Source organism: Saccopteryx leptura, chromosome 3, assembly GCF_036850995.1.
Source record: "Saccopteryx leptura isolate mSacLep1 chromosome 3, mSacLep1_pri_phased_curated, whole genome shotgun sequence".
Classification (NCBI taxonomy): Eukaryota; Metazoa; Chordata; class Mammalia; order Chiroptera; family Emballonuridae; genus Saccopteryx; species Saccopteryx leptura.
Window position 1 is genome coordinate 78155802 of NC_089505.1, and position 27402 is coordinate 78183203.

Here is a 27402-nt window from a genome sequence, read left to right on the forward strand (position 1 = left end):
AGCTCAATGACCTTCCTTTCCACTATTGAAGCAGGACCCAGATGGCATCCTATGAGACCCCTTTGGGGCGTTGGAGCCTTTAAGGGTGTATCCTAAAAGCTGGTAGTTCCCCTGATCTCTATTGGGCTTTTTCTGCCTCTAGGTATCTTAACGGCCATTCTCAGAAGATCTCGCTGAGGGGTTTGAGGATCCCCATCTGCCTATATAAATCTTTTCCATATATCTGGAGCTATTTGGAAAAAAGACAGAATAGTGTTATTAACTAGATCTAATAAAGAAGGTAGTAGTTTGCAGGCAAAAAAGATTTGGTGTCTCCTGTTCATCAGCATTCAAAAGAAATGTAAATTTATTTTTTTTTTAAGTAAAAAGCATGATATGGTAGACCCATTGGAGTCATTAGCCTGGTGTGCAGGATTCCCGGGTTCGATTCCTGGAGAAGCACACAGGAGAAGCGCCCATCTACCTCTCCACTCCTCCCCCTCTCCTTCTTCTTTGTCTCTCTCCTCCTGCCTGCAGCCAAGGCTCCACCGGAGCAAAGCCACCCTGGGCACTAAGGATGGCCACATGGCCTCTGCCCCAGTCGCTAGAATGGCTCCGGTTGTAACAGAGCAACACCCCAGATGGGCAGAGCATTCCCCCCGGTAGGCACGCCAGGTGGATCCCAGTCAGGCGCATGCAGGAGTCTGTCTGACTGCCTCCCCATCCCCATCCTCAGAAAAATACAAAAAATAAATAAATAAAAGAAAAAATACTAAAAAAAGGGGGGGGGGCATTCCCTTGTGCTAAAGCTCCAGGGAGCATGGAGTGAGCTTGAGTATGTCCTATGAAACATGGAGCTCTATGTTGACATATAAGTCTTTGAAGAAGGAGGAACTGCTGAAATAGTTTATCAGCATTTGTCCCTAAGGCAGCAGTCTTTATAGTGGGAACACCATACGTAAATATTTGATGTCTTTCTATAGATTAAGGGGGGAATATGGCAAATGCTGAAAAGCCATGATCTTTGTGCCTCTCCCCTCCCCTAACTCCCTCCCTCTCCTCCCCCCACCCTGTAACTCGAACACTGTTGTTCATGTCTCTGAGTCTCATCTTTATGTCCCACCTATGTATGGAAACATATAGTTCTTAGTTTTTTCTGATTTACTTCTCTCACTCAGTACAATGTTATCAAGGCCCATCCATGTTGTTGTAAAAGATCCTATGTCATCATTTCTTATGGCTGAGTAGTATTCCATAGTATATATATACCAAAGTTTTTTAATCCACTCGTCCTCTGATGGACACTTGGGCTGTTTCCAAATCTTTGCTATTGTGAACAATGCTGCCATAAACATGGGGGTGCATTTTTTCTTTTCAAACAGTGCTATGGTGTTCTTGGGGTATATTCCTAACAGTGGTATAGCTGGGTCAAAAAGCAGTTTGATTTTTAATTTCTTGAGGAATCTCCATACTGTTTTCCACAGTGGCTGCACCAGTCTGCATTCCCACCAGCAGTGCAGGAGGGTTCCCTTTTCTCCACATCCTTGCCAGCACTTATTCTCTGTTGTTTTATTGATGAGCGCCATTCTGACTGGTGTGAGGTGATATCTCATTGTGGTTTTAATTTGCATTTCTCTAATCATTAGTGATGTTGAACATTTTTTCATATGCCTGTTGGCCATCTGTGTGTCCTCTTTGGAGAAGTGTCTATTCATTTCTTTTGCCCATTTTTGGATTGGATTGTTTGTCTTCCTGGTATTAAGTTTTACAAGTTCTTTATACATTTTGGTTATTAACCCCTTATCAGATGCTATGTCAAATATATTCTCCCATTGTGTAGTTTGTCTTTTTATTCTGTTCTTATTGTCTTTAGCTGTGCAGAAGCTTTTTAGTTTGATAAAGTCCCATTTGTTTATCCTGTCTTTTATTTCACTTGCCTGTGTAGACAAATCAGCAACTATATTGCTGCGAGAGATGTCAGAGAGCTTACTGCCTATGTTTTCTTCTAAGATGCTTATGGTTTCACGGCTTACATTCAGGTCTTTTATCCATTTTGAGTTTATTTTTGTGAGTGGTGTAATTTGGTGGTCTAGTTTCATTTTTTTGCAGGTAGCTGTCCAGTTTTCCCAACACCATTTGTTGAAGAGGCTGTCTTTACTCCATTGTATTGTCTTACCTCCTTTGTCAAATATCAGTTGTCCATAGAGCTGTGGGTTTATTTCTGAGTTCTCTGTTCTGTTCCATTGATCTATGTGCCTGTTCTTATGCCAGTACCATGCTGTTTTGAGTACAATGGCCTTATAATATAACTTGATATCTGGAAGTGTGATACCTCCCACTTTTTTCTTCCTTTTCAGGATTGCTGAGGCTATTCGTGTTCTTTTTTGGTTCCATATAAATTTTTGGAATATGTGTTCTATATCTTTGAAGTAAGTCATTGGTATTTTAATCGGTATTGCATTGAATTTATAAATTGCTTTGGGTAATATAGACATTTTAATGATGTTTATTCTTCCTAACCATGTGCACAGTATATGCCTCCACTTATTCATATCTTCCCTGATTTCTTTTATCAATGTTTTATAATTTTCCGAGTACAAGTCTTTAATCTCCTTGGTTAGATTTATTCCTAGGTACTTTATTTTTTTGGTTGCAATGGTAAAGGGGATTGATTCCCTGATTTCTCTTTCTGACAGTTCATTATTAGTGTATAAAAATGCCTCTGATTTCTGAGTATTGATTCTATAACCTGCCACCTTGCCAAATTCATTTATCAGGTCTAGTAGTTTTTTGACTGAGACTTTAGGGTTTTCTATATACAATATCATGTCATCTGCAAATAATGATAGTTTTACTTCTTCTTTTCCAATTTGGATGCCTTTTATTTCTTTTTCTTGTCTGATTGCTGTGGCTAGGACTTCCAGAACTATGTTGAATAAGAGTGGTGAAAGGGGGCACCCCTGCCTTGTTCCTGATCTTAAGGGGATTGCTTTTAATTTTTGCCCATTGAGTATGATGTTGGCTGTGGGATTGTCATAGATGGCCTTTATCATGTTGAGGTATGTTCCCTGTATTCCCACTTTGCTGAGAGTTTTGATCATGAATGGGTGCTGGACTTTATCAAATACTTTTTCTGCATGTATTGAAATTATCATGTGGTTTTTCTCCTTTCTTTTGTTTATGATGAATCACATTGATTGATTTGCGAATATTGTACCAGCCTTGCCTCCCAAGAATAAATCCCACTTGATCATGGTATATGATTTTTTCCATATATTGCTGGATCTGGTGTGCTAATATTTTGTTGAGGATTTTTGCATCTAAATTCATCAGGGATATTGGCCTATAATTTTCTTTTTTTGTGTTGTCTTTGCCTGGTTTTGGAATCAGAATTATGCTCGCCTCATAAAAGGAGTTTGGAAGTCTTCCTTCCTCTTGAATTTTTTGAAATAGCTTGAGAAGGATAGGAGTTAGTTCTTCTTTGAATATTTGGTAGAATTCACTTTTGAAGCCAGCAGGCCCAGGACTTTTCTTTTTTGGGAGTTTTTTGATAGCTGTTTCAATCTCATTTGTTGTAATTGGTCTGTTTAGGTTTTCTGATTCTTCCAGATTGATTTTTGGAAGATTATATGATTCAAGGAATTTGTCCATTTCATCTAGGTTGTCTAGTTTTTTGGCGTACAGTTCTTCATCGTATTTTCTTACAATATTTTGTATTTCTGTTGTGTCAGTTGTTATTTCCCCACTATCATTTCTAATTTTATTTATTTGAGTCCTCTCTCTTTTTTTCTTGGTGAGTGTTGTTAAAGGTTCATCGATCTTGTTTACCTTTTCAAAGAAGCAGCTCCTGGTTTCACTAATCCTCTGTATTGTTTCTTTAGCCTCTATGTCATTTATTTCTGCTCTGATCTTTATTATTTCCTTCCTTCTACTAGCTCTGGGATTTACTTGCTGTTCTTTTTCTAGTTCTTTTAGATGCAGGGTTAAGTTGTTTATTTGAGCTTTTTCTAGCTTTTTAAGGTATGCCTGTAATGCTATAAACTTCCCTCTCAGGACTGCTTTTCCTGTGTCCCATAAATTTTGAATTGATGTATGCTCATTATCGTTTGTTTCTAGGAATTTTTTAAATTCTTCTTTGATCTTAATGTAAACCCATTCATTGTTTAATAATGTGCTATTTAGTTTCCAAGTGTTTGAATGTTTTTCAATTTTTCTATTGTGGTTGATGCCATTGTGATCAGAGAAAGTGCTCAATATGATTTCAATCTTCTTAAATTTGTTGAGCCCGCCTTTGTGCCCTAACATGTCTATTCTAGAGAATGTACCATGAGCACTTGAAAAGAATGTATATTCTGCTGTTTTAGGGTGAATGGTTCTGAAGGTATCTATTAAATTGAGTTGATCTAATATGTCCTTTAAGTCTGCTGTTTCTTTGTTAATTTTCTTTCTTGAGGATCTATCTAATGATGTTAATGGGGTATTGAAATCCCCTACTATTATAGTATTGCTGTTGATCTCGCCCTTTAAGTCCATCAAAGTCTGCTTTATATACTTAGGTGCTCCTATATTAGGTGCGTAGATATTTATAATGGTTATATCTTCTTTTTGGATTGCTCCCTTTATCATTATGTAGTGACGTTCTTTATCTCTAACTATGGTTTTTGTTTTAAAGTCCATTTTGTTTGATATAAGTATTGCTACCCCAGCTTTTTTTTTCATTTCCATTTGTGTGAAATATTTTTTTCCATCCTTTTATCTTCAGTCTGTGTGCATCTTTTGATTTAAGGTGTGTCTCTTGTAGACAGCATATGTATGGGTCCTGTTTTCTTATCCATGCAGCTACCCTATGTCTCTTGATCGGATCATTTAATCCATTAACATTTAAGGTTATTACTGATATGTAATTGTTTATTGCCATTTTTTTTTTCTTTAAAACTGTTTTTCTCTTTTGCTATATTCTTTTTCTGCTTTGATCTGTTTACAACAGGTCCCTTAGCATTTCTTGCAGCCTTGGTTTGGTTGCAGTGAAATCCTTGAGGTTTTTTTTGTCTGTAAAGCTTTTTATTTCTCCTTCAATTTTAAATGATAGCCTTGCTGGATAAAGTAGTCTTGGTTGTAGGTTCTTGTTCTGCATTACTTTGAATATTTCTTGCCATTCCCTTCTGGCCTCAAGTGTTTCTGTTGAGAAGTCAGAAGTCATCCTTATGGGGGCTCCTTTTTAGGTGATAGTCTTTTTTTCTCTAGCGGCTTTTAATATTTTCTCTTTATCATTTAGCTTTGGTATTTTAATTATGATGTGTCTTGGTGTTGGTTTCTTTGGATTTCTCCTTAATGGAGTTCTCTGTGCTTCCTGAACATGTGAAATGTTTTCCTTCCTTAATTGGGGAAGTTTTCTGCTATAATATGTTTGAACAAAGTCTCTATCCCTTGTTCTTTCTCTTCTTCTTCAGGAACTCCTATGATGCAGATGTTATTTCTCTTCATGTTGTCACAGAGCTCTCTTAGAGTTTCCTCAGACTTTCTGAGTCTCTTTTCTTTTTTCTGCTCTGCTTCTGTGCCTTTATTTATTGTGTCCTCTAACTCACTGATTCGATTCTCTGCTTCATTCATCCTGCTTTTAATTCCTTCCATTGTATTCTTTTTTTTTCTTTTTTTTTTTTCTTTTTCATTTTTCTGAAGCTGGAAACAGGGAGAGACAGTCAGACAGACTCCCGCATGCGCCCGACCGGGATTCACCCGGCACACCCACCAGGGGCGGTGCTCTGCCCCCCAGGGGGCGATGCTCTGCCCATCCTGGGTGTCGCCATATTGTGACCAGAGCCACTCTAGCGCCTGAGGCAGAGGCCACAGAGCCATGCCCAGCGCCCGGGCCATCTTTGCTCCAATGGAGCCTTGGCTGCAGGAGGGGAAGAGAGAGACAGAGAGGAAAGCGCGGCAGATGGGTGGAGAAGCAAATGGGCACTTCTCCTATGTGCCCTGGCCGGGAATCGAACCCGGGTCCTCCGCACGCTAGGCCATTGTATTCTTTATTTCAGATATTGTATTTGTCATTTCTGTCTGATTCTTTTTTATTATTTCAATGTTCTTTTTTATATTTGTTATCTTTTTATTTAGGTTTTCGTAATGGCCATCTATGGTTGTTCTAATATCTTTGAGTATCCTAACAATCGATATTTTAAACTCTGCATCTGGTAATTTGGTTATATCTGATTCACTTAGGTCCTTTTCTGGGGATTTCTCTTGGTTTATTTGTGTTGTATTTCTCTGCCTCCGCATTTTCTCTTCACAGGAGTCACTGTGATCACGTGCTCGGGTGCACAAGGGTTGGTGGCCTTGGCCTTTGCCCCGCCTCTGTGTGTGACGTTATGCTCGGTCCTGAGGGCACTGGCGAGCACCTTTGCTCAGCTGCGGGTCTCCGCCTGTTTCTGAGCTTTCGCTATGTTTTTGCAGGATGATCCCACTAAAGGAACAGCTGCTAGCCTTGGCTCTACCACTGGGCAGGGCTGCGTGCCCAAGCTCAGCTCCGTAGCAGAACTCTGCCTCTTCAGGGCTTTTGGCTCCACCCCTGCGGGAGGAGCTGGCTACCAAGTCAGATCGCAAGCCTGGGTTGCATGGGTGGGGCAGGGCTGTGCTCCTCTGCCCTTGCTCCGGGGCTGGTTTCTACCCTTTCCGGGGTTCCCGCCCTTCTCCCAGAGGCTGGATTACAGGCTGCCAGCAGCTGAGCTTGACCGCTTTTGCACGCTCCCTTCTCCCCAGCTGGGCAAGATTGAGCTCACACCTGAGCCCAGTGGTGGCCAGCCGGCTTCTGCCCCTGCCAGAAGAACCGTGCTTTTGTCTCCCACTGCCGCCCGCTCTCCGATGCGCCCTCAGTCGCGTGGGTGGGGGCGTTACAGCTCGGACCCTAAGACTCACTACTGTAGACCCGAAAGCTCCCTCCTTCTATGCGACTCTGCTCTGAATGCTGCGGGGGAGCTTGTTTGGCTGTTCTCCTGCTTCACTTTGCTGGTATTGCTGTTTCCGGGGGAAATATTTACTTCAGCTTTGGGGAGTGACTCGTCCCAGGGGTTAGGGTGGCTATCTCCCAAACTGTTTCTCCCTATGCCTCCTAGATTGCACTCTCTTCCTGTTACTGTGGTTTTCTCCTCTCCCCCCCCCCCCGTCCCCAGGAGCCCCAGGTGATTGTTTTTGAGAGAGATGTTCTGCATGGTCCCTTTAAGAAGGATCCTGGGTCTGAGAAATCAGACTCTCTCACAAACAGTATCCTGACTTGTTTCCAGCTAAGTACTGTCCTTTCGCCTCTTCTGGGGTCTGGGGCTGCAGGCTGGAGCTTTGTTCCTAGGGCTCAGGACCTTTTCCCCTCTGCTAAACTCACTTCCCGCCACACGAGTCTCTCCCTGCTGCCGTTCGCTCCAAGGAGCTGGGCAGCCCTCTCCGCATTTCCGCGTTTCCGCTTTTCCTACCAGTCTCTGTGTGGCTTCTTCAGCGTTCCTTGGTTGAAGAGTCCTTTTAGTTTAGTCCAAAATTGATTTTTCCAGATGATAGTTCATAAAATTAGTTTGAAATCCACTTTGGTTCTGGGAGGTAGATGCTGGTACGTCCACCTACTCCAGCGCTATCTTGTCTCTCCGAGTAGCATAAATTCTTTGTTGTGGCACCTTAGCCAGGGGGCTACAGCAGGCCGAGTGACCCCTTGCTCAACCCAGAGTCCTTGGGCTCAACCTGGTGAGTCATGTTTAAATCAGATGAACCTGCGCTCAAGGAGGCTTGGAGTTTCCAACCTGGGTCCTCCACATCCCAGTCTGATGCTGTATCCACTGCACCACCACCTGGTCAGCCCTACACAGCACTGTATGATCTCCGTAATCTGCATTGTATAGATCCCCAAGTCTATTACCAACCTTATATAGTTTTAAAAAGATATTTAGGAACCAACACATGAAATGATTTGGTAAAAGCATTACATTGACCTTTCAGTTCTGTTAGAAACAACCAGACATTAAAACTATTACATATAATGTAAGCATATAATCACGCTATAAATCTGTCAGAAATGATTTTTTGTTTTCACAACTGGAGAGAATCTCTTCTAGTATGAAACCCAATCCTTACAGTGACTATAGAAATGTATTGATCCATTCTTTTCAGGTTTTATTTATTTTAGAGGATAGAGACACAGAGAATGGAAGGAGAAGCAGGAAACATCCACTCCGATATGTGCCTTAAGCAGGCAAGCTCAGGGTTTCAAACTAGCTTCCATTCCATAGTGTTACCAGGCCAATGCTTTATCTACTGCATCACCACAGATCAGGCAGTTCCTCATTAATAACCAAACATCACAGTTATACTAGTTAGAGAAACACTAAAAATATCAGTTTGGAAGGGCTTTCAGCAGAAAATCTTGTCAAAGTATCTGAAATACGCACTGGGGAAAATAATATATAATGAGGTGATGTATTTATTCTAGATTCCTATACATTACTAAAAAAATTAAGCATCATCCAAAGAAAGTCTTCATTTTAAATGAGATTTGAATATAAACAAAATTTTATTATGTTTAGAATGAGACAGAAATCCACTGATGTTCCATTTAATTACACATTCGCTGGTTGATTCTTGTAAGCCCTGACCCGGGTTCAAACTACAACCTTGCCATATTGGGAAGATGCTCTAACCCACTGAGCAACTTGATCAGGGGTATCTTAAGAAAAATCTTACAAAAAATGTGTTGTTCGGCCCTGGCCGGTTGGCTCAGCGGTAGAGCGTCGGCCTGGCGTGCAGGGGACCCGGGTTCAATTCCCGGCCAGGGCACATAGGAGAAGTGCCCATTTGCTTCTCCACCCCCCACCCCCTCCTTCCTCTCTGTCTCTCTCTTCCCCTCCCGCAGCCAAGGCTTCATTGGAGCAAAGATGTCCCGGGCGCTGGGGATGGCTCCTTGGCCTCTGCCCCAGGCGCTAGAGTGGCTCTGGTCGCGATAGAGCGATGCCCCGGAGGGGCAGAGCATCGCCCCCTGGTGGGCAGAGCGTTGTCCCTGGTGGGCATGCCGGGTGGATCCTGGTCGGGCGCATGCGGGAGTCTGTCTGACTGTCTATCCCCGTTTCCGGCTTTAGAAAAAAAAAGTGTTGTTCAACATTCAATCATTGGAGCATTATATATATGTTCCTTAATGTTTTTATTGATTGATATCAAAGTGAGGTGGGGATGGTGAGAGATAAAAAACATGGATTTGTGCTTGAAGCACTCAGCCACCGGTTTGAACCTCCGGGATTTAGAGGCAGTGCACACGTGTGGTTGTTACCGATCCAGACGCTACTGTTCGAAGATCACGCGGGACTTGCAGACAGTCTTCCTGGCGCAAACCTGACCCTCCCCTCCTTTGTTCCTCCACACGGGAGCCTAAGGGTCGCTGCGGACGCTGAGAGCCCCGCTCCCGAGCCCCCAGCGGTGAGTGCGGAGTCCGGGTGAGAGGGTCCGAGCCTGCCCGATTCGCTGCCAGGTGGGGGGTTCAGCGTTGGTTTCCGGGAAAACTCTGAGGCCAACCCACCCGTGTTCCCCTGCCGTTGGGCGTGGGGCAACCCCGGCTGTGGGGTTTCCTGCCTCGGTCAGAACCGGGCAGTACCCCTCTGGAAACCCTCACCCCATTTAATTTAATAAGTGGCCCAGGAACAGCACACTTTCCATGGGGTGGGGATTTGGGATGAGAACGCCGGGTCCCCAGAAGAGCTTTTACTCAACTCTCAATTCTTACTAAATATCAAAGAAATCACACAGGAGACAAATCATACAATTTAGACAATGTGGCAAAGCCTTTAGCTTTTTCTCAAGACTTACTAACCATCAGAGAATTCATAATGAATAGAGGTCTTATAAAATTTTAGAGTGTGGTTAAACCTTTATCCAGAACTTGTCTTACCGTGCATCTAAGAATTCATATGGGAGAGAAACTATACAAATGTAGAGTCTGTGGCAAAGATTTTAGAATGTCATCTTACCTTACTAATAATCAGAGAATTCATACTGCAGATAAGCTTTACAAATAAAGAGAATGTGGCAAAGCCTTTGACCAGTCCTGAAAGCTTACTCTTCACCAAAGAGTTCAAACTGAATGCAAACCTCATATTTGTCAGGAATTTAAGAAGGTATTTGCTTGGCAGTGGAATCTTATTAAACATTAGAAAATTCATTTTCAAGAGAAGGCTTGTGAATATGGAGGTGTGCAAAACCTTAAATGACTGGCCTCACCTTCCTTAACAAGAGAATACATATGAGGGAGGCACTAGCAAATGTAAAGTACATGATGAAGTTTTTTACCTGTGCTCAAAACTTGCTCAACATTGCAAATTTCATGATAGAGACAAACTGTAAAGTGTCAGTGATTTGGCATAACATTTAAGCTTTCTTCAAGTCTCATTGAGCATCAGATAATTAAACCTTCAAATGTAATTTATGTTCCAAAGTCTTTGTCCTTATCCATATCCTACTCAACATCTGCTTATACTGGATAGAAGAGGAGGAGACATAAAGAACATGGGAAAGCTTTACACAGTATGGTAACCTTACTCAACACCCTGTGAGGAACAGAATTTCTCACCTCAGGGCTTTCACCATGTATCGCCCTTAGATAAGTTATCTGCATAATTTACCAAATCCTCACTCTTTTGGCTAATTTTTAACAATCTAAATTTAGGTTGAAAATCACGAGGAGCCTGCAGATGGATCCAATTAAAGGCTCTGGGTCCTGCTACGCTCTTTTGGCATTCTGCCATGGCCTCCGTGAGGAACTACAGTAATGCTGGCTTTTCCCTCCAGATGTGTGAGTTAAAACGTCTGTTCCCATCTCCCATGTGATCTCCTGTGTAGCTGCTGCTCACCCTCCAATATTACCGGGCTCTGCTTCATGGGTTTTACTAATTAAAAAAACTCTAGTCTACTATTAGGAAGCTCTTTTTAACTTCTGACGTTATTTATATTATTTCACATGTCAGTTTCCTGACCAAGCCCACTTAAACAAATTTACATGGTTTGATACACAAAAATACAGTATGTGCATTAGTAACGGGAAGACATAATGTAGGAATAAAAGGACAAGTAAAAATTGTGTACATCTTCACTGGAATAGGGATCTTATGCATTAATATATAATTTTAAAAAGCTGATGAGTTACTAGCCACGTAGGCATCTTTCAGGATTTAAATGTGAATGACTTTTTAAGTTTTTTATATACTTTTTTCCTTAAAAGTCATAAATTTTTGCCTGACCTGGAGGTGGCACAGTGGATAAAGCGTTAGACTGGGATGCAGAGATTCCAAGTTTGAGACCCCGAGGTCGCCAGGTTTAGCGTGGGCTCATCTGCTTTGAGCAGTGCTCACCAGCTGAGGTCCCTGGCTTGAGCAAGCGGTCACTTGGTCTGCTGTAGCCCCCGGTCAAGGCACATGTGAGAAAGCAATCAATGAACTGGGATGACGCAGTAAAGAATTGATGCTTCTCATCTCTCCCTGTCTGTCCCTCTCTCTGACATTCTGTGTCACAAAAAAACAAACCAAAAACCAAATCTTTGTTAGAGAAAGTTACAATGCAGTTATTCTTTTTATTTTTTTTTAATATAAAGCCTACTATAGTACTTCCTTGTTTCATTGGTCATTAAATGTTGAGTATATGAACTCAGATTTTAAGAATGGTTTCTACAGAATGTAGTGGCATTCAGAAATCACCTGTAAAATGCAGGTAATTTCAGAGATCACACAAAGTTTCATTTTGTTTAGCATATTCCATTTCTTCATTGGAGAATAACACTAGTATATCAATGTTTTAAAATTATTCTGTTTTGGTAACCAATGTCATCCAAGTATGGAGGAAAAGTATACATGTGTGAATTAGAACTCAATTGAACATGAAAAAAAAGGAGTCACAAAAAATGGTTGCAGGGCCTGACCTGTGGTGGCACAGTGGATAAAGCATCAACCTAGAAACACTGAGGTTGCCGGTTCAAAACCCTGGCTTGCCTGGTCAAGGCACATATGGGAGTTCATGCTTCCTGCTCCTCCCCCCCCTCTCTTCTCCCCCTCTAAAATGAATAAATAAATAAGAAATAAAAAAACAATGGTTGCAGGAAAGACTGACATCTACTCAGGGTGGGATAAGACTTTCTGCTGCAGTTTCCCCTCAATCCAGGAAGAAAGGTCTGAAGACAGGTTTTCCTGAAGCCAGGGAGGATGTGACTACTTGATTGCCAGTTAAGCTAATTATTTCAGAATGTGGTAACATTCCTTTTTCCCTAGAAGTCATGAATGAAGGACCCTTGTGTAATAACGACCAGCCCAAATTGTCCCATATATGTAGGTACTGTTCTCGAATCTCCAGAGAACTCTTCCTAGTTGATGCACATGATGTGAAGCTTCCCATTGTGGTAATGTGTCCCTCATGGTTTGGTGAGATTTGTACATACACATTATTCTCTTTTTCTTAGTCTATTGTTTTATTAGCTATTACACTGGTACCTTGACACATGAGTTTCCTTCGTTTCATGGCTGATCTTGGGATTCAGTTTGCTTGTGTGCCAAATCAAATTTCCTCATTTCAATTAATGGGAATGTAATTAATCCATTCTGGCCCCCCAAAGTTACACAAAATTTCTTGTTTTATATGCTTTTAGATAAGAAAATGTACTTAATACACACACACACACACACACACATATCCACATAATAAGAGAGACTGTAAAGATATAAACTGGTTTATGAAGTGTATTTACCTTCAAGGTCAGGCGCAGATGCTGGCCGACAGGAAGGAGACTGGTGGAGGGGATTTTCATTTCATGCGGTATTACTTAACATAACTTGTGACACTCTTAATGCTACATTTGATTGCAAAATTTAACTTACACACTACATATGATATGTAACTTTATTGCTATTTTTTTACTTTGCTTAATCATCATCATTTTCTTCACTGACTTTTGGCTTTTTCACCACACTTTTCTCGCTTTCACTGAGAGGCTGTTTCAACAAAAACCTTTTCATAGAAGTTTGTTTCTTCCTCCCTTTCAGAACATTTCAATAATGTGTGAAAGAAGTGTTGTTACAGAGCTCCAGTGCACAACTTGTTGTATGTTTTTCTGGGTGTTTTTCAATAAACTAATTTTTTCCCAGTTCCCCAAGATTTTCTTAATCTCACTTATATTGATTCGTTCATCCACCTCTGGCTCCTCCTCACTAATTTCTTGCAAAACCTTTGTACACTGCTGAGAGTGTAACCTGTAAAACCAAACGTTAGGCTATCTAGTGGAGGGTGGTGGAAGTTCATGATTCAAATATCCGTTTGTGACTTAAAGCAAAAAATCCCACACATGACTGCTCATCTCTCAAATTGCTCGTGATTTAAAGTGCTTGTGTATCAAGGTACCACCGTACTCTAGAATCCAGGCTGATGTTTCTTTATCTGGTGATGTTATGTAGCTTACTCTGTGTTGATTCTTTTTCTTTATTCTACTTTAGGTTGCATAAGTTGAAAACCATTTTATGGCGGGGGGGGGCAAGAGAGACAGAGAGAAGGACAAGAGGAATAGAGAGAAAGGGAGAGAGATGAGAAGCATCAATTCTTTCTTGTGGCACCTTAGTTGCTGATTGCTTTCTCATGTGCCTTTACCAGGAGGCTAAGTTTAGCCAGTGATCCCCTGCTCAAGTCAGTGACCTTGGGCTTCAAGCCAGCAACTTCTGGGGTCATGCCAGTGGTCACAGGGTCATGTCTATGATCCCATGCTGAAGCTGGATGAGCCTGCACTCAAGCCAGTGACCTTGGGTTTTTGAAGCTGGGTCCTCCGTGTCCCAGTCTGATGCTTTATGTACTGCATTACCACCTGGTCAGGCTTAACTTGATTATTTTTAATTCTTATTAATCATAATAAATTTCCCCCCTCTAATCCATCCATAAATTGCAAGTCTGTACCATGAGTCCTGCAAAGCACACCAAGTCATTTCTTAGTCTCTGCCAATGTGTTCCTCTTACATTTAAATGAACACACATAGGATAGTGCAGTCACTCTAACAAATGCTTCATAATGAAGAGACTTAAATCCCAGAGGCAATGATGCTGTAGGGCCAGGTGGGAGATGACTAAGACCCAGGGTGTTGAGTTTACCTGAACACTTCCTGTGGAGTGCTGACACCTGTTCCCAGGCTGCACAACTGGCTCCACTCAGAAAATCAAGTTTATTTTCCACTTCCTGTTTCTTTTAGAGTCTTTCTTTTAATTCTCAGCTGCAGACATCACAGCCATTCTTCTCTGAAGTGCTGTGGCCACAGCTTCTCACTTCTTTCTCTCCTTGCCCTAGGCATGTTAGCACTGGGGGTTTTGATTTGTAATTTGGAGTCTTTCTAATGCAATGACATGTCAGAATTCTATGAATGTTTTACATTATGTATTTCACAAAGTATTTAGCACACAACTCATAATTTCACGCTGAAATCTCCAAATATGAATATCGATTTTGGGATAAAATGGCATTTGTATGTTGAGGTGATCTTCCTGCTGTCAATTTTTATCAGAGTTCTGAAGATTTTTTAAGTTTTACATTACTACCTTCTGCTTTACTGAAGTGGAACCAGGACAAGTTGAACAGGTTTGATTCTCAGTTATGATTGTAGCCAACTGTTGATCATTCTTTCTAGAGGAATTTGGAGATCATAGCAGCCTTTGGGTTGAAATATTTTTTTATCACTCTATTTTTGAAAGAGTTGAGAAGCATCAACATGTAGCTGTGTTACTTTAGTTGCTCATTGTTTCTCACAGTTGTCATGACCTTTGAGGATAGAGCTGATGCAGTGATCTCTTGCTCAACTCAATGACCATGGGAACCTTGGGATCAGTTGATCTCACACTCAAGTCAGTGACCTCAGGATTTTGATACTGAAACCTCACCATCCCAGGATGCTGCCTACCCACTTGACCAGGAACTGTCAGGTGAACCATTTTCTTTAGTGTTTGGATGCAAGGTTATTGTCTATGTTCACTGCATGGCCAGAGGTAGATCTACTGACACCTGTTGTGCCATGAGTGTATTTCAAGTAATTGTCACCATTACCAGGAATTTCTAGGAGGAAGGTTTGAAAATAAAACACCAAAGTTTGTTGGCTGTTTCAGTGTCCTGTCCTGCATCAGTTCAAGCTGCTCAATATTAGTTCCTATGCACGTGCCCATGCTAAAAATCAACAGCGTATAGAAAGTACATATTGCATACAGTTTCCTTCTCCTTCCTATAGTCACTGTATGTGTTCATATTTATATGCATCTAAAGATGTTTTGTATCTTGTAGTCATTACCTGCAACAGTGTCTTTATGGTTATTTTGTTACAGCACAAACTACAGGGCTTCAGCTTGATGGGAGTTGTTCAGTTTCCAAGTAGTCTAGTGTGGAATGTTGAGGTGTATTGATGCACATTGTTTATACATGATTTATTTTTCTTGTGGTCATTAGAAAGACAAATGAAACTGTTTTAGAGAGCATTCTGTTTTCATTATGCCTAGAATGCATATACTTTTGTTTTGGGGTGAAATACTTCAGTTAATACAATTTTATCTTGTATAATGTGTCACTGGAGACAGCTGTTTGTTATCTTCTGTCTGGGAGATCTAGCCATTGATGTCAATTAAAAAAGTTAAAACCCCCTTCTATGACTGTACTACTGTATTTTAAAATTCCAAAAACTATATAACTTTTAATAATCTAAAATGAAAATAAATGCTTCAATTAAGACCCTGGTCAGCTGGTTCAGTTGTAGAGCATGGGCCCTGTGTGTGTATGTTCCATGTTGCATTCTCGGTCACAGTACACAGAAGCAACCATCTACTTCTCCACCCCTACCCTTCTCTTCCATCACTGTATCTTACACTCCCTCAGTCATGACTCAGTTGGTTTGGTCACATCAGCCCCAGGCACTGAGTATGTCTTTGTGGAATCTTTCTCAGGCTCAAAATAGGTTGGTTGTGAGCATGGCCCCAGATGGGCAGAGCATTAGCCCCAGACAGAGTTTGCCAGGTGGATCCCAGTGAGGGTGAATGTGAGAGTCAGTATACCTATTTCCTCTTATCTCACTTTGAAAAAAAAATGCTTCAACTAAAAGTCACAAGGGTCTGTCCAAGTGATGATGCACTGGAGAAAGCTTCAGCCTTGCATATAGAGGAACCAAGTTTGAAACCTTGTGGTCACTAGCTTGAGCATGGGATAGTGGACAGGAGTCCATGGTCTCTGGTTTAAACCTTGGGTTGCTGGTTGGCACCCAATGTTGCTGGATTCAGCCCAAGGGCTCAAGGTGTCACTCTCTCTGCTGCATCCTCCTCAGTGAAGGTACATGTGAGAAATCAATTGATGAACTAAGGTGCCACAAGAAGGAATTGATGCCTTTCATCTTTTTCCTTTCCTATCTTGTTTTTCTCTACCTGTCCCTCTGTCTCTCACAAAACTGAGTAATGGAAAAAGAAAGTCACAGGGTACCTGAATGGATATGAGAAGAACTATCCCTATGCTGTGTACAAGAGACCCTCTTCAGATTAAAAGACAGGATGAAAGTAAAGGGAAAATGTTATTTCACCGATTTGTGTAGGGCCCGCGGGACGTATCTGCAGAGAATTGTGCTGCAGTGAGAGGTCTCATGGTGGACTGTGTACATAGAAAAGCCATGAGAATAACTGCTCATATTTACTGCCTCCTGTGGTACAGGTGACATTCAATGAGGCAGCACTGAAGACAGTCTGTAAACACTCAGGAACTCAGTTTGAATGTGGTCAGGCAGGTCAGAGCAGGTGTGATGGGAAACTCGGTCAAGATGCTTCTGTTTTATGTGAACCACTTAAGAAGCAGATGGGCACTTTTCCGTTCTGTCCTGAGTCGTAATAAAACCCTAGACATTCACATGCCAGGCAGATATTCTACCACTGAGGCAACAAGCCAGGGTCGAGAATACTTTTAAAACTTTGATATAATGTTGTTATTCTCCAATAAAAAAATGAAATACACTAAACAAGATGAAACATTGTGTGATCTCTGAAAAATTACCTGCATTTTCCAGTTGATTTCTCTATGCCACTATATTCCAAGGAAGCCAGTCTTAAACTTTCAAAGCAGATCATATAAGTAACATTCTATGACCATAAAAAGAAGAAATAACTATAGTGGGTTGTTTATTAAAATAAAAGAGATAACTGCAGAGTGAGTATCTATAACCAAGAGTGGTGATTTGGGGGGAAAAGTTAAGTATACAGAAATGCAATGTATAGAAAATCATTCACATTAGAAATATGTGAGATTTGTACCTGTCAAGTAACTATCAGCTTTGTTGAATTACCTATGTTGATGCATTATTTCCCTACGCTAATGAAGACATGCACACACATTTCCTTATTCCTCAGTCCTCTTGTACATTACATCGTCAGATTACTAATGTACGTAATGCATTTTTGTATATCAAACCATGGAAATTTTTTTCCATTGACTCAAATAAAAAAAGATATATAAAATAGTACACATAAGATCAACAGTCATAGCCTGACCAGGTGGTGGTGCAGCGGATAGAGCATCGGACTGGGATGCGGAAGGACCCAGGTTCGAGACCCGAGGTCGCCAGCTTGAGCGCAGGCTCATCTGCCTTGAGCAAAAAGCTCACCAGCTTGGACCCAAGGTCGCTGGCTCCAGCAAGAGGTTACTCAGTCTGCTGAAGGCCCGCGGTCAAGGCACATATGAGAAAGCAATCAATGAACAACTAAGAAGTCGCAACGCGCAACGAAAAACTAATGATTGATGCTTCTCATCTCTCTCCATTCTTGTCTGTCTGTCCCTGTCTATCTCTGCCTCTGTAAAAAAAAAAAAAAAAAAAAAAAAAAAAGATCAACATTTATAAATAACTTTCTAATTATACTAGAGTGGATTTTTTTCAATTACTAGAATATGTGAAGCAGAGCACTATGATACTGGAGGGTGAGCAGCAGTTACAGAAGAGACCACAAGGCCGATAAAACAGACACATGGATGACTCACAAGCCCTGGAGGAACAGCACAGCCTGCCTGAGTCTACCCATGGAGGCCTCGGCAGAAAGCCGGAAGAGAGAAGCAGGACCCAGAGCACAAGCCTTTAATAGGATCCCATCTGCAGACTCTTTAGCGTTCTAAAGTTAACTTTAGGTTGTTAAAAATAAAGCATAAAAAGCAAATATTTGGTAAGTTACACAAAGAACACAGCTAAGGGTGAAACATTGTGAAAGCATGAGGTGGGAGAAATTCTATCGATCACAGGGGTGCAGTAAGGCTTGCATACCATGTAAAGCTTTCCCATGTTCTTTATGTCTGTTACTCTTCTGTCCAGTCTTAGCAGATGTTGATTAAGATAGAAATCAGGACAAAGACTGGAACATAAATTACCTTTTAAGGCTTAATTCTCTGATGCTCAATGAGCTTTTAACAAAACTTAAATATTTTGCCAAATTCTAACATTTTTACTGTTTCTCTTCATCATGAATTCTGCAATGTGCAGCAAGTTTTCAATAAAAAGTCTTTTCCACATACTTCACATTTGCAAGGTGCCTCTCAGGTATGTATTCTCTTGTTTAGGAAGGTGAAAGTCATTTCATGATTTTCCACAACCTGCAAATTTATCAAGGCTTCTTTCTTTTGATAATGAATTCTTGAATGTTTACTAAGATTCCCCTGCCAAGCAGAAATTTTAATACAGTATAAATGTAAGGTTTCTGTTCAGAATGAGGGTTAAGATGAGTGACGTTTCAGGACAGGCAAAAGGCTTTTCCACATTCTCTTTGTTAGTAACTTTTCTCTCCAGTATGAGTCCTCTGATGTCAAGAAAGGTGTGAGGAGCCATTAAAGGCTGTGCCACATTCTGGGCATTGATAGAGCTTCTCTACAATGTGAACTCTTTGATGTTTAATAAAACTTGATGAAATTCTAAAGGCTTTGCCATATTCCCTACATTTCTATGGTTTCTTTCCCATGTGAATTCTTTGATGTACAGTAAGGTTTGATTTCCGGATAAAGGTTTTGCCACATTTTAAACATTTATGAGACCTCTCTCCAGTATGAATTTTCTGATGCTCAGTAAGATTTGACGAATGACTAAAGGCTTTGCCACATTCTCTACATTTGTATGGTTTCTCTCCTGTGTGAGTTCTTTGATGTTTAGTAAGCGTGGACGGGTGAGTAAAAGCTTTGCCACATTGACTGCATTTGTATGGTTTCTCTTTTGTTTGAGTTGCTTGATGTATAGTAAGACCTGAGAGTTGAGTAGAAGCTTTGCCACATTGTCTGCATTTGTATGGCTTCTCTCCTGTGTGAGTTCTTTGATGTAGAGTAAGAGATGAGGGGTGAGTAAAAGCTTTGCCACATTGTCTGCATTTGTATGGTTTCTCTCCTGTGTGAGTTCTTTGATGTATAGTAAGGTCAGAGGAATAGCTAAAGGCTTTGCCACATTGCCTGCATTTATGTGGTTTCTCTCCTGTGTGAGTTCTTTGATGTATAATGAGAGTTGAGGAACATCTAAGGCTCTGCCACATTGTTTGCATTCATATGGTTTCTCTCCTGTGTGAGTTCTCTGATGTACAGTAAGACCTGAGGTTTGAGTAAAAGCTTTGCCACATTGTCTGCATTTGTATGGTTTCTCTCCTGTATGAGTTCTTTGATGTACAGTAAGAGATGAGGAACAGTGAAAGGCTTTGCCACAATCTAAACATTTATGAGACCTCTCTCCAGTATGAATTCTTTTATGTACAGTAAGAGCTGAGGAACGATTAAAAGCTTTGTCACATTGCCTGCAATTGTATTGTCTCTCTCCTGTATGAATTCTTTGATGTTGAATAAGGTGTGATTTACGGATAAAGGTTTTGCCACATTCTAAACATTTAAAAGACCTCTCTCCAGTATGAATTTTCTGATGGTAAGTAAGTGTTAAGGAATGCCTAAAGGCTTTCCCACATTTTCTACATTTGTATGGTTTCTCTCCTGTTTGAGTTCTTTGTTGTGTAGTAAGAGCAGAGGAACAGCTAAAGGCTTTAGCACATTGTATGCATTTGTCTGGTTTCTCTTTTGTGTGAGTTTGTTGATGTATAGTAAGAGCTGAAGAAAAGCTAAAGGCTGTGTCACATTCTCTGCATTTATACAGTTTCTCTCCCATGTGAATTCTTTGATGTACATTAAGCTTTGATTTCCAGGTAAAGGATTTGCCACATTCTAAATATTTATGAGACCTCTCTCCAGTATGAATTTTTTTATAGTTAAAAAGAGTTGAGGAATGGCTAAAGGCTTTGCCACACTTTGAGGTGGCATCTGTGAGGTCTCCCTTTGGTGTGAATATTTTTTTCATATATACTAAGACACGAATGCCAATTAAATGTCTTACCAGATTTTTCATATTTATAAAGTGTTTCTATACTATTGTCTTTCTTAAATATATTCACATTGAATATTTCACTGAAAGCTCTAGTACATAAGTTATAAGTGGAAGCTTCCTCCTCAGTATGAATATTCTCTTTTTCAGTATGACCTGAAGATTGTTTAAAAGAGTTAACACATTTACTTTGTTCGTTTGTTACCTCCACAACATGAATGAGCCGATGAATATTAGAATGTAACATCTGGTCACTTTTCCATGTTCATAATGGTTCTTGGGAAATGGAGTTTTCTCATTTTGACTACAAATTGATTCTTGTTTAATGGTTCTCCAATGTTCACTGCATTGATAACTTCTGTCTTCATTATGTATACTCTGGTAATCATCAAAAATAGATATGCTTTTACTGAAAGGTATAATTCATTTAACATTTGTATTTATTCCCAAATAACTACACTTTGATACCTATTAAACCATGTTTACTGAACAAAATTGGCTCCAAAATTAATGAATATTATAGATCTTGAAATGGAAAAACAAACTGAATGATGATTTCCTCCAAAGATTACATAACTTCCTAACTTTTCCAGATTTACTTTTCAAAAACATGTAATAGTTAAAGAATAGTTTTTGGTCTTCTGGGCAAGCCCACAAAGGGTTAATATTTTGATGTAGGGGGGACACTGCTCTATGGCTCAGCAATGGAGCCGTTTTTTTACTGCCTGGAGAAGAGAACACAGACCCATCCTCAGTGTCTGAGGGCAGCGTACTTGACCAATTCACCGATGGTTGTGGTATGGGAAGAGAGAGAGAGAGAGAAGCAAGAGGGGGACAGGTAAAGAAGATGGTTACTTTTCCTGTAGGCCATGACACAGAATTTACCCAGGACATCCACATTCTTGGCCAAACACTGAGGAAATGAACCAGAGCCAATTTGCATTTTGAGAAACTAACTGATGACAATGTAGCTGATTTAAACAGGGAGTTACACAACTGTGTAATATTTATTACCTATTTAGAAAATAAGGAGTTAACCACAAATAATAGTCCCGCTCTGGCCAGATAGCTCAATTGGTTGGAGAAGCATCCTAAAGCACAGAAGTCGCTGCCTCGATTCCCAGCCAGGCCACATACAGGAGAAGATAGATGTTCCTGTCTCCACCTTTTTCTTTTCCTCTCTTTTGATAAAATCAATGCAATAAGTTATTTTTTCCTTTTTGCGAAGGGTGAGGCAGAGATAGAAAACATTAATGTGCTCTTGTATGAAACTTGACTGGGGAATCAAACCAGGAAATCTGTGCTCCAGGACAATCCTACAACCAACTGAGCTATCCAGGAGGGACTCAACTTTTTTATTTTCAAAAAGACAGAGAGAGGTTGGGAGAGAGGAGCAGGAAGGGAAGCATTCATTGTTGCTTCAACATGTTGTCCACTCATTGGCTGCTTATCCCAAATGTCCTTACAGTGATTAAATCCAGTGTTGTTGTTTCAGGACGACGCTCTAACCAACTGAGTGGTTAACAGGCCAGAGAGGAATAAACACTTAAACAATTAATAATAATTAATTAATATTAATTGTCCCACCATGGCCAATACCCTCCATTGGTTTCACTGTCATCCCAGTATGCAAAGGTCACAGGCTCAATCCCTGGTCAGGGCACATACTGGAAAAGTTCAATATTTCTGACTGTCCCTGTCTCCTCTCTCTCTCCCCATACCTCTCTCTCTAAATACAGTGGTATCTTGACACACGAGCACTTTAAAGCAATTTAAAGCAACTTGAGAGATGAGTAGTCACTCATGGAATTTTTTGCTTTAATTCAAAAGCGGATATTTGAATCATAAGTTTTTGCCACCCTCCACTAAATGGCCTGCCGAATGTTCTGGAAGGGAGGAAAAAACAAACTTCCATGGAAAGGTTTTTGTTGAAACAGCCTCTACGTAAAAATGAGGAAAGTGGCAAAAAAGCCAAAAGTCAGTAAAGAAATTGATAATTAAGCAAAGAAAAATATTAATTAAATTTAGAAATAAAGTTACATATCATACATAGCTGTAAGTTAAAATTTTCAATTAAATGTAGCATTTAGTGTGTGGAGAGTAAGCTATGTTGTGACAGTGCTTGAATTGAAAATCACCTACGACAGTCTCCTTCCCCTCCACCAGCATCTTTGCCTGACCTTGAAGGTCAATACATTTATATCTTTACATTCTTGCTTATTATATGTATGTGTGTGTGTGTGTGTGTGTGTGTGTGTGTGTGTATTTGTTACTAATAAAGTACAATTTCTTATTTAAAAGTATATAGGTGGTCCTGGCTAATTGGATCAGTGATAGAGCATTGGCCTGGCATGTGGAAGTCCTGGGTTCGATTCCCAGTCAGGGCACACAGGTAAGCACCTATCTTCTTCTCCACCCTTCCCCCTCTCCTTTCCATCTCTCGCTTCTACTTCTGCAGCCACGGCTCCATTGGAGCAAAACTGGCCAAGGCACTGAGGATGGCTCCATGACCTTCACCTCAGGTGCTAGAATGGCTTTGACTGCAGTGGAGCAATGCCCCAGATGGGCAGAGCATCACCCCCTGGTGGGCATGCCAGGTGGATCCTGGTCAGGCACAAGCGGGAGTCTGTCTCTGTCTCTGCCTCCCTGCTTCTCACTTCAGAAAAGTACAAAAAAATAAAAACTAAAAAAAATTAAAGAATATACATAAAAAAAAATTCGTGCTGTTTTTGGAGGCTGGAACAGATTAATTTCATTCTCATTAATTTAAATGGGGAAATTCGATTTGACACAGAAGCAAAGAGAGTCACGAGCATGGTCATTAAACAGATTAAACTCATGAGTCAAAGTACCACTCTATATAAATAACAACAAAACAAATTGCAGCAGGTTAGTTCTGTACACATTAATATCCTTTCTTCTTACCATTCTTCCTAAATTTCTGAGGTTTTCATTACATTTACAAGATCAAAACCACACCTTCCATATCTTACCAGTATTGTTTTAGAGAATAAATCTTCTATGCCTGGATTTTGTAACAAGGTCTGGTTGTCTTCAGATGGCATAGCTGAGAGATACAAAATATGATAGTTATGACACAGTAAATGGATATACCAGCAAGTAGTGACAAAATTACATTTTAAATAAGACAAAGGCAGGTTAAGAGTTCCAGACAATACCATGTCTTCTCACCTGGGCACAAAATGCATTAGAAATTGGAGCTGTGAAGGAAAATGATAGTATCCTTCCACCCAGGTAGGTGGGATGAGGAAGCAGATGAGGCAGATAAGAGATCTAAAGGCCATGGAGGAAGCCAGACCTTACAGTGTGGTTGGGAAGCTGCTGCAGTGGAAAGGGCTGTGAGAAGCCCAGGTGTATTTTGGTTGCTGTCAGAGAGGGACAGCTTGTCTCCAACACGTTCCATATTCCAGCATTCTCTCAGGACTCTGCTTTTGCTTTAGTGACCTCTGTCATCAAATTAGCAGTGGAGGCAAGTCTTCCTCTTGGACTGAGGGCTGCCATGATGACTCCTCTTCCATAGCTTTGGGGACCTTGGAATACCTGTGTATGTACCTGAGGAGGTACATGATAAACTGTGTTTTCTCATTTGGAGTTTTTGTTGGAAGTGGTTGAGATCTTCAGATTATGTGCAGAAATTTCAGGAATCCTGGGGACCCATGCCATGTTTTCAGAATTATCTTTCTTTCTCCCTTCCTTCCTTCCTTCCTTCCTTCCTTCCTTCCTTCCTTCCTTCCTTCCTCCTTCCCTCCCTCCCTTCCTTCCTTCCTTTTTTCTTTCTTTCTTTTCTTGACAGACAGAGAGGGACAGATAGGGACAGTCAGGAAAAGAGAAAGATAAGCATCGGGGGTTTTTTGTAGCACCTTACTTTTTCATTGATTGCTTTCTTTTATGTGCCTTGATCTGGGGTTACAGGAGAGTCAGTGACCCCTTGATCAAGCCAGCAACCATGGGTCATGTTTGTGATTCCACGCTCAAGCCAGCAATCCTGCACTCAAGTTAGTGAGCCCACGCTCAATGTGCTGACCTTTGGGTTTTGAACACGAGTCCTTTGTGTCCCCATTCAACATTCTATGCACTGCTCCACTGCCACATCAGGCCAGGTTTATCATCTCCAGTTCTATGGAGGATTTCCACAAGACCATACAGAGTGAAGACCCAATGATTTCATTACAACATAAAGCATCTCCCCAAAGTGTGAAGATCTAATTCTGCTTTAATTCAAAATGTTCTTTTGCTTAGTATGAATTATGATTACAAATTTTTGGTCTGGGCCCTGGCCCTTTGTTTCAGTGGGAAAGCGTCATCTTGGAATATGGATGTCCTGGGTTCAATTCCACTCAGGACATGCAGGGGAAGTGACCATCTGATTTTCCATCCTTCCCCTTAGCCATTCTTTCTCTTCTTCTCTTCCTTTCTCTTTCCCTCCTGAAGCCATGTCTCATTTGGTTCCTGCATATTATCTTGGGGTGCTGAGGATGTCTCTGTGCTGTCTCCACCTCAAGCACTAAAAATAGCTGAGTTGTGGCCATGGCCCCAGATGGATAAAATAACAGCCCCAGATGAAGGTTTTCATGTGCATCACATCGAGGTGCATGCACGAGTCTGTCTATCTACCCTCCTTTAACTTGGAACAAAATAAAAATATATTTCCAGTCTGTATTTTTAATTTTCAACATTATAATAACTTCATGTCTCTATGTATCTTAGGGAGTCCTTCAATAGTTACTGCTATAGGTGACCTTAGAGTATCACGCAGCAGGTAGGAAAGTGTCCACTGTTACCCGCTTTCATCATCACCTTCATTCTGTAATTCTTTCTTGTGCAGTTGAGAGCTGCCTGGAATTCTGGCTTTCTGTTTTCACTTTTTGATTAGATTTTTGTCATATTTTTTCCTTTGTGCTTCAGGATGATGCTCCAACCAATTAAGCTATCTGGCCAGGGCAGGACTATTATTTGTGTTTAAGTATGTTTTCTAAATGGGTCAAAAATATTTCACATCTGTGAAACTCCCTCTTTACATCAGCTACATTGCCTATCAGATAGTTTCTAAAAATGCAGATTGTCTCTGGCCAGTTTTTTCAGTGGTACAGTGGCCAAGAGAGTGGATGTCCCAGTTTTGATTCTGGGTCAGGGCCTACAGAAAAGGCAACCATCTGCTTCTTTACTCATCCCCCTGTTGGTTCTCTTTCTCTCTCTTCCCCTCCCACAGCCATAGCTGGATTGGTCGAGTGAGCTGGCCTTGAACAATGAGAATGGTCCCGTTGTCTCTTCTCTAGGCACTTTTAAAAAATGGCTCTGTTGCTGAGCAATGGAGCACCATCCCCACATGGGCAGAACATTGCCCCTTGTTGGGCTTGTCTGTTCTGTTCCATCAGGGTGCATGTGGGACTCTCTCTCTACTTCCTATGCTTCCAATAAAATAAAATTAAAAATTAAAAAAAAATGAAGATCAACAACTATTCTTAGCCTGACCTGTGGTGGCTCAGTGGATAAAGTGTCGACCTGCAAATGCTGAGGGGGCCAGTTCAAAACCCTGGGGCTGCCTGGTCAAGGCATATATGGGAGTTGATGCTTCCTTCTTCTCTTCTCTCTCTCTCTGCCTCTTTCTCTTCTCTCTAAAATGAAAAAAAAATTTTTTAAACCAAACTATTCATTACTATTACATATTTTTGAAAAAGAGATCATGAAAAGCTAAAAAACTTATGTAATCTTTGGACTAAATTATTACACTGGGGACATTTTTTTTTTCATTTTCTATTGCATGAGGTTTTAGAACTTTTTCTATATATTTCTGCATCGCTGATTCCAAATCTGAAATCCATTTTTTGGTGCATGCTCTAGTTTTTATGCAATTTTAATTTCTTTTTGTTACAGTTAATGGCATGAATTGGTTTTTGAATTGGAGTTAAAGGGCAACAACTCTTGGATTGAACATAACCGCAAGGCAATTAATGTTTTACAAACATCACTTTTACATAATTGTAGTTGTTGTTTTTTACAGGGACAGAGAGAGAGTCACAGAGAGGGAGAGACAGACAGGAATGGAGAGAGATGAGAAGCATCAATCATCAGTTTTTCTTTTCTTTTTTTTTTAACAGGGACAGAGAGAGAGAGTCAGAGAGAGGGACAGACAGACAGGAAAAGAGAGATGAAAAGCATCAATCATTAGTTTTTTGTTGCACATTGCAACACCTTAGTTATTCATTAATTGCTTTCTCATATGTGCCTTGACTGTGGGCCTTCAGCAGACCTAGTAACCCCTTGCTCGAGCCAGTGACCTTGGGTCTAAGCTGGTGAGCTTTAGCTCAAACCTGATGAGCCCACGCTCAAGCTGGCAACCTCGAGGTCTCGAAACTGGGTTCTCGGCATCCCAGTCCAATGCTCTATCCACTGCACCACCGCCTGGTCAGGCTTTAGTTGTTTTTAAATGTAAAAGATTATTATCTGATAAAAAAAACCACCCTCTTATTTTAAGATTGAATCATGGCTTCTTTGAGTAGGTATAAATTGAAGAATAGTCCCGATACCTTCTGTTATATATGTGGCTCTTACATACTTCAATGTCAAAGGCGCAATATTTCATCATTTGTGACACATGCATATATTGCCTATTTTCAAGTTCCTCTTGGCAATCAAGACAAGAATTGGGCTCCTTATATTGTGTGTCATAATTGTGAGGAAATGCTTTGTGACTGGACAAAAGGAAAAAGCAAAGGAATGCCTTTTGGTATTCCCATGAATTGGCATGAACCTAAGGACCACAGCAGTGTCTGTTATTTCTGTCTGATCCATACAAAGGGCATCGGCAAGATAAAACGGCATATGATCACATATCCTAACATTCCTTCAGCAATACGACCTATCCCACATTCTGAGACACTCCCGGTTCCTGTTTTCAATGGTTTTATATCTTCTAAGGATGAAGAAAGTGAACATGGTGAACAAGTGTATTTTGATAAGATGCATGAGGAAATGTTTGTAGAATCTGAAGGGTCTTATTCTGATGCCAAGCAGTCATTAACCC

General features: G+C 40.7%; 2 protein-coding genes and 1 pseudogene across 2 annotated transcripts in view; 1 reads left to right on the forward strand and 2 right to left on the reverse strand.

Annotated features, from left to right (window-relative positions):
* The window catches only part of LOC136399334 (zinc finger protein 91-like), a 944498-nt gene that overhangs the window by 522127 nt on the left and 394969 nt on the right, over nucleotides 1-27402 (forward strand). The gene's annotated exons all lie outside the window — the stretch shown is intronic.
* The window catches only part of LOC136399322 (zinc finger protein 91-like), a 388962-nt pseudogene that overhangs the window by 319193 nt on the left and 42367 nt on the right, over nucleotides 1-27402 (reverse strand).
* Nucleotides 17845-20333, reverse strand: LOC136397150 (zinc finger protein 420-like). The gene is given in 2 exon segments (XM_066371733.1): nucleotides 17845-19508; nucleotides 19511-20333. Coding segments are annotated over 2 exon segments (1380 nt in total). The 3' UTR covers nucleotides 17845-18951.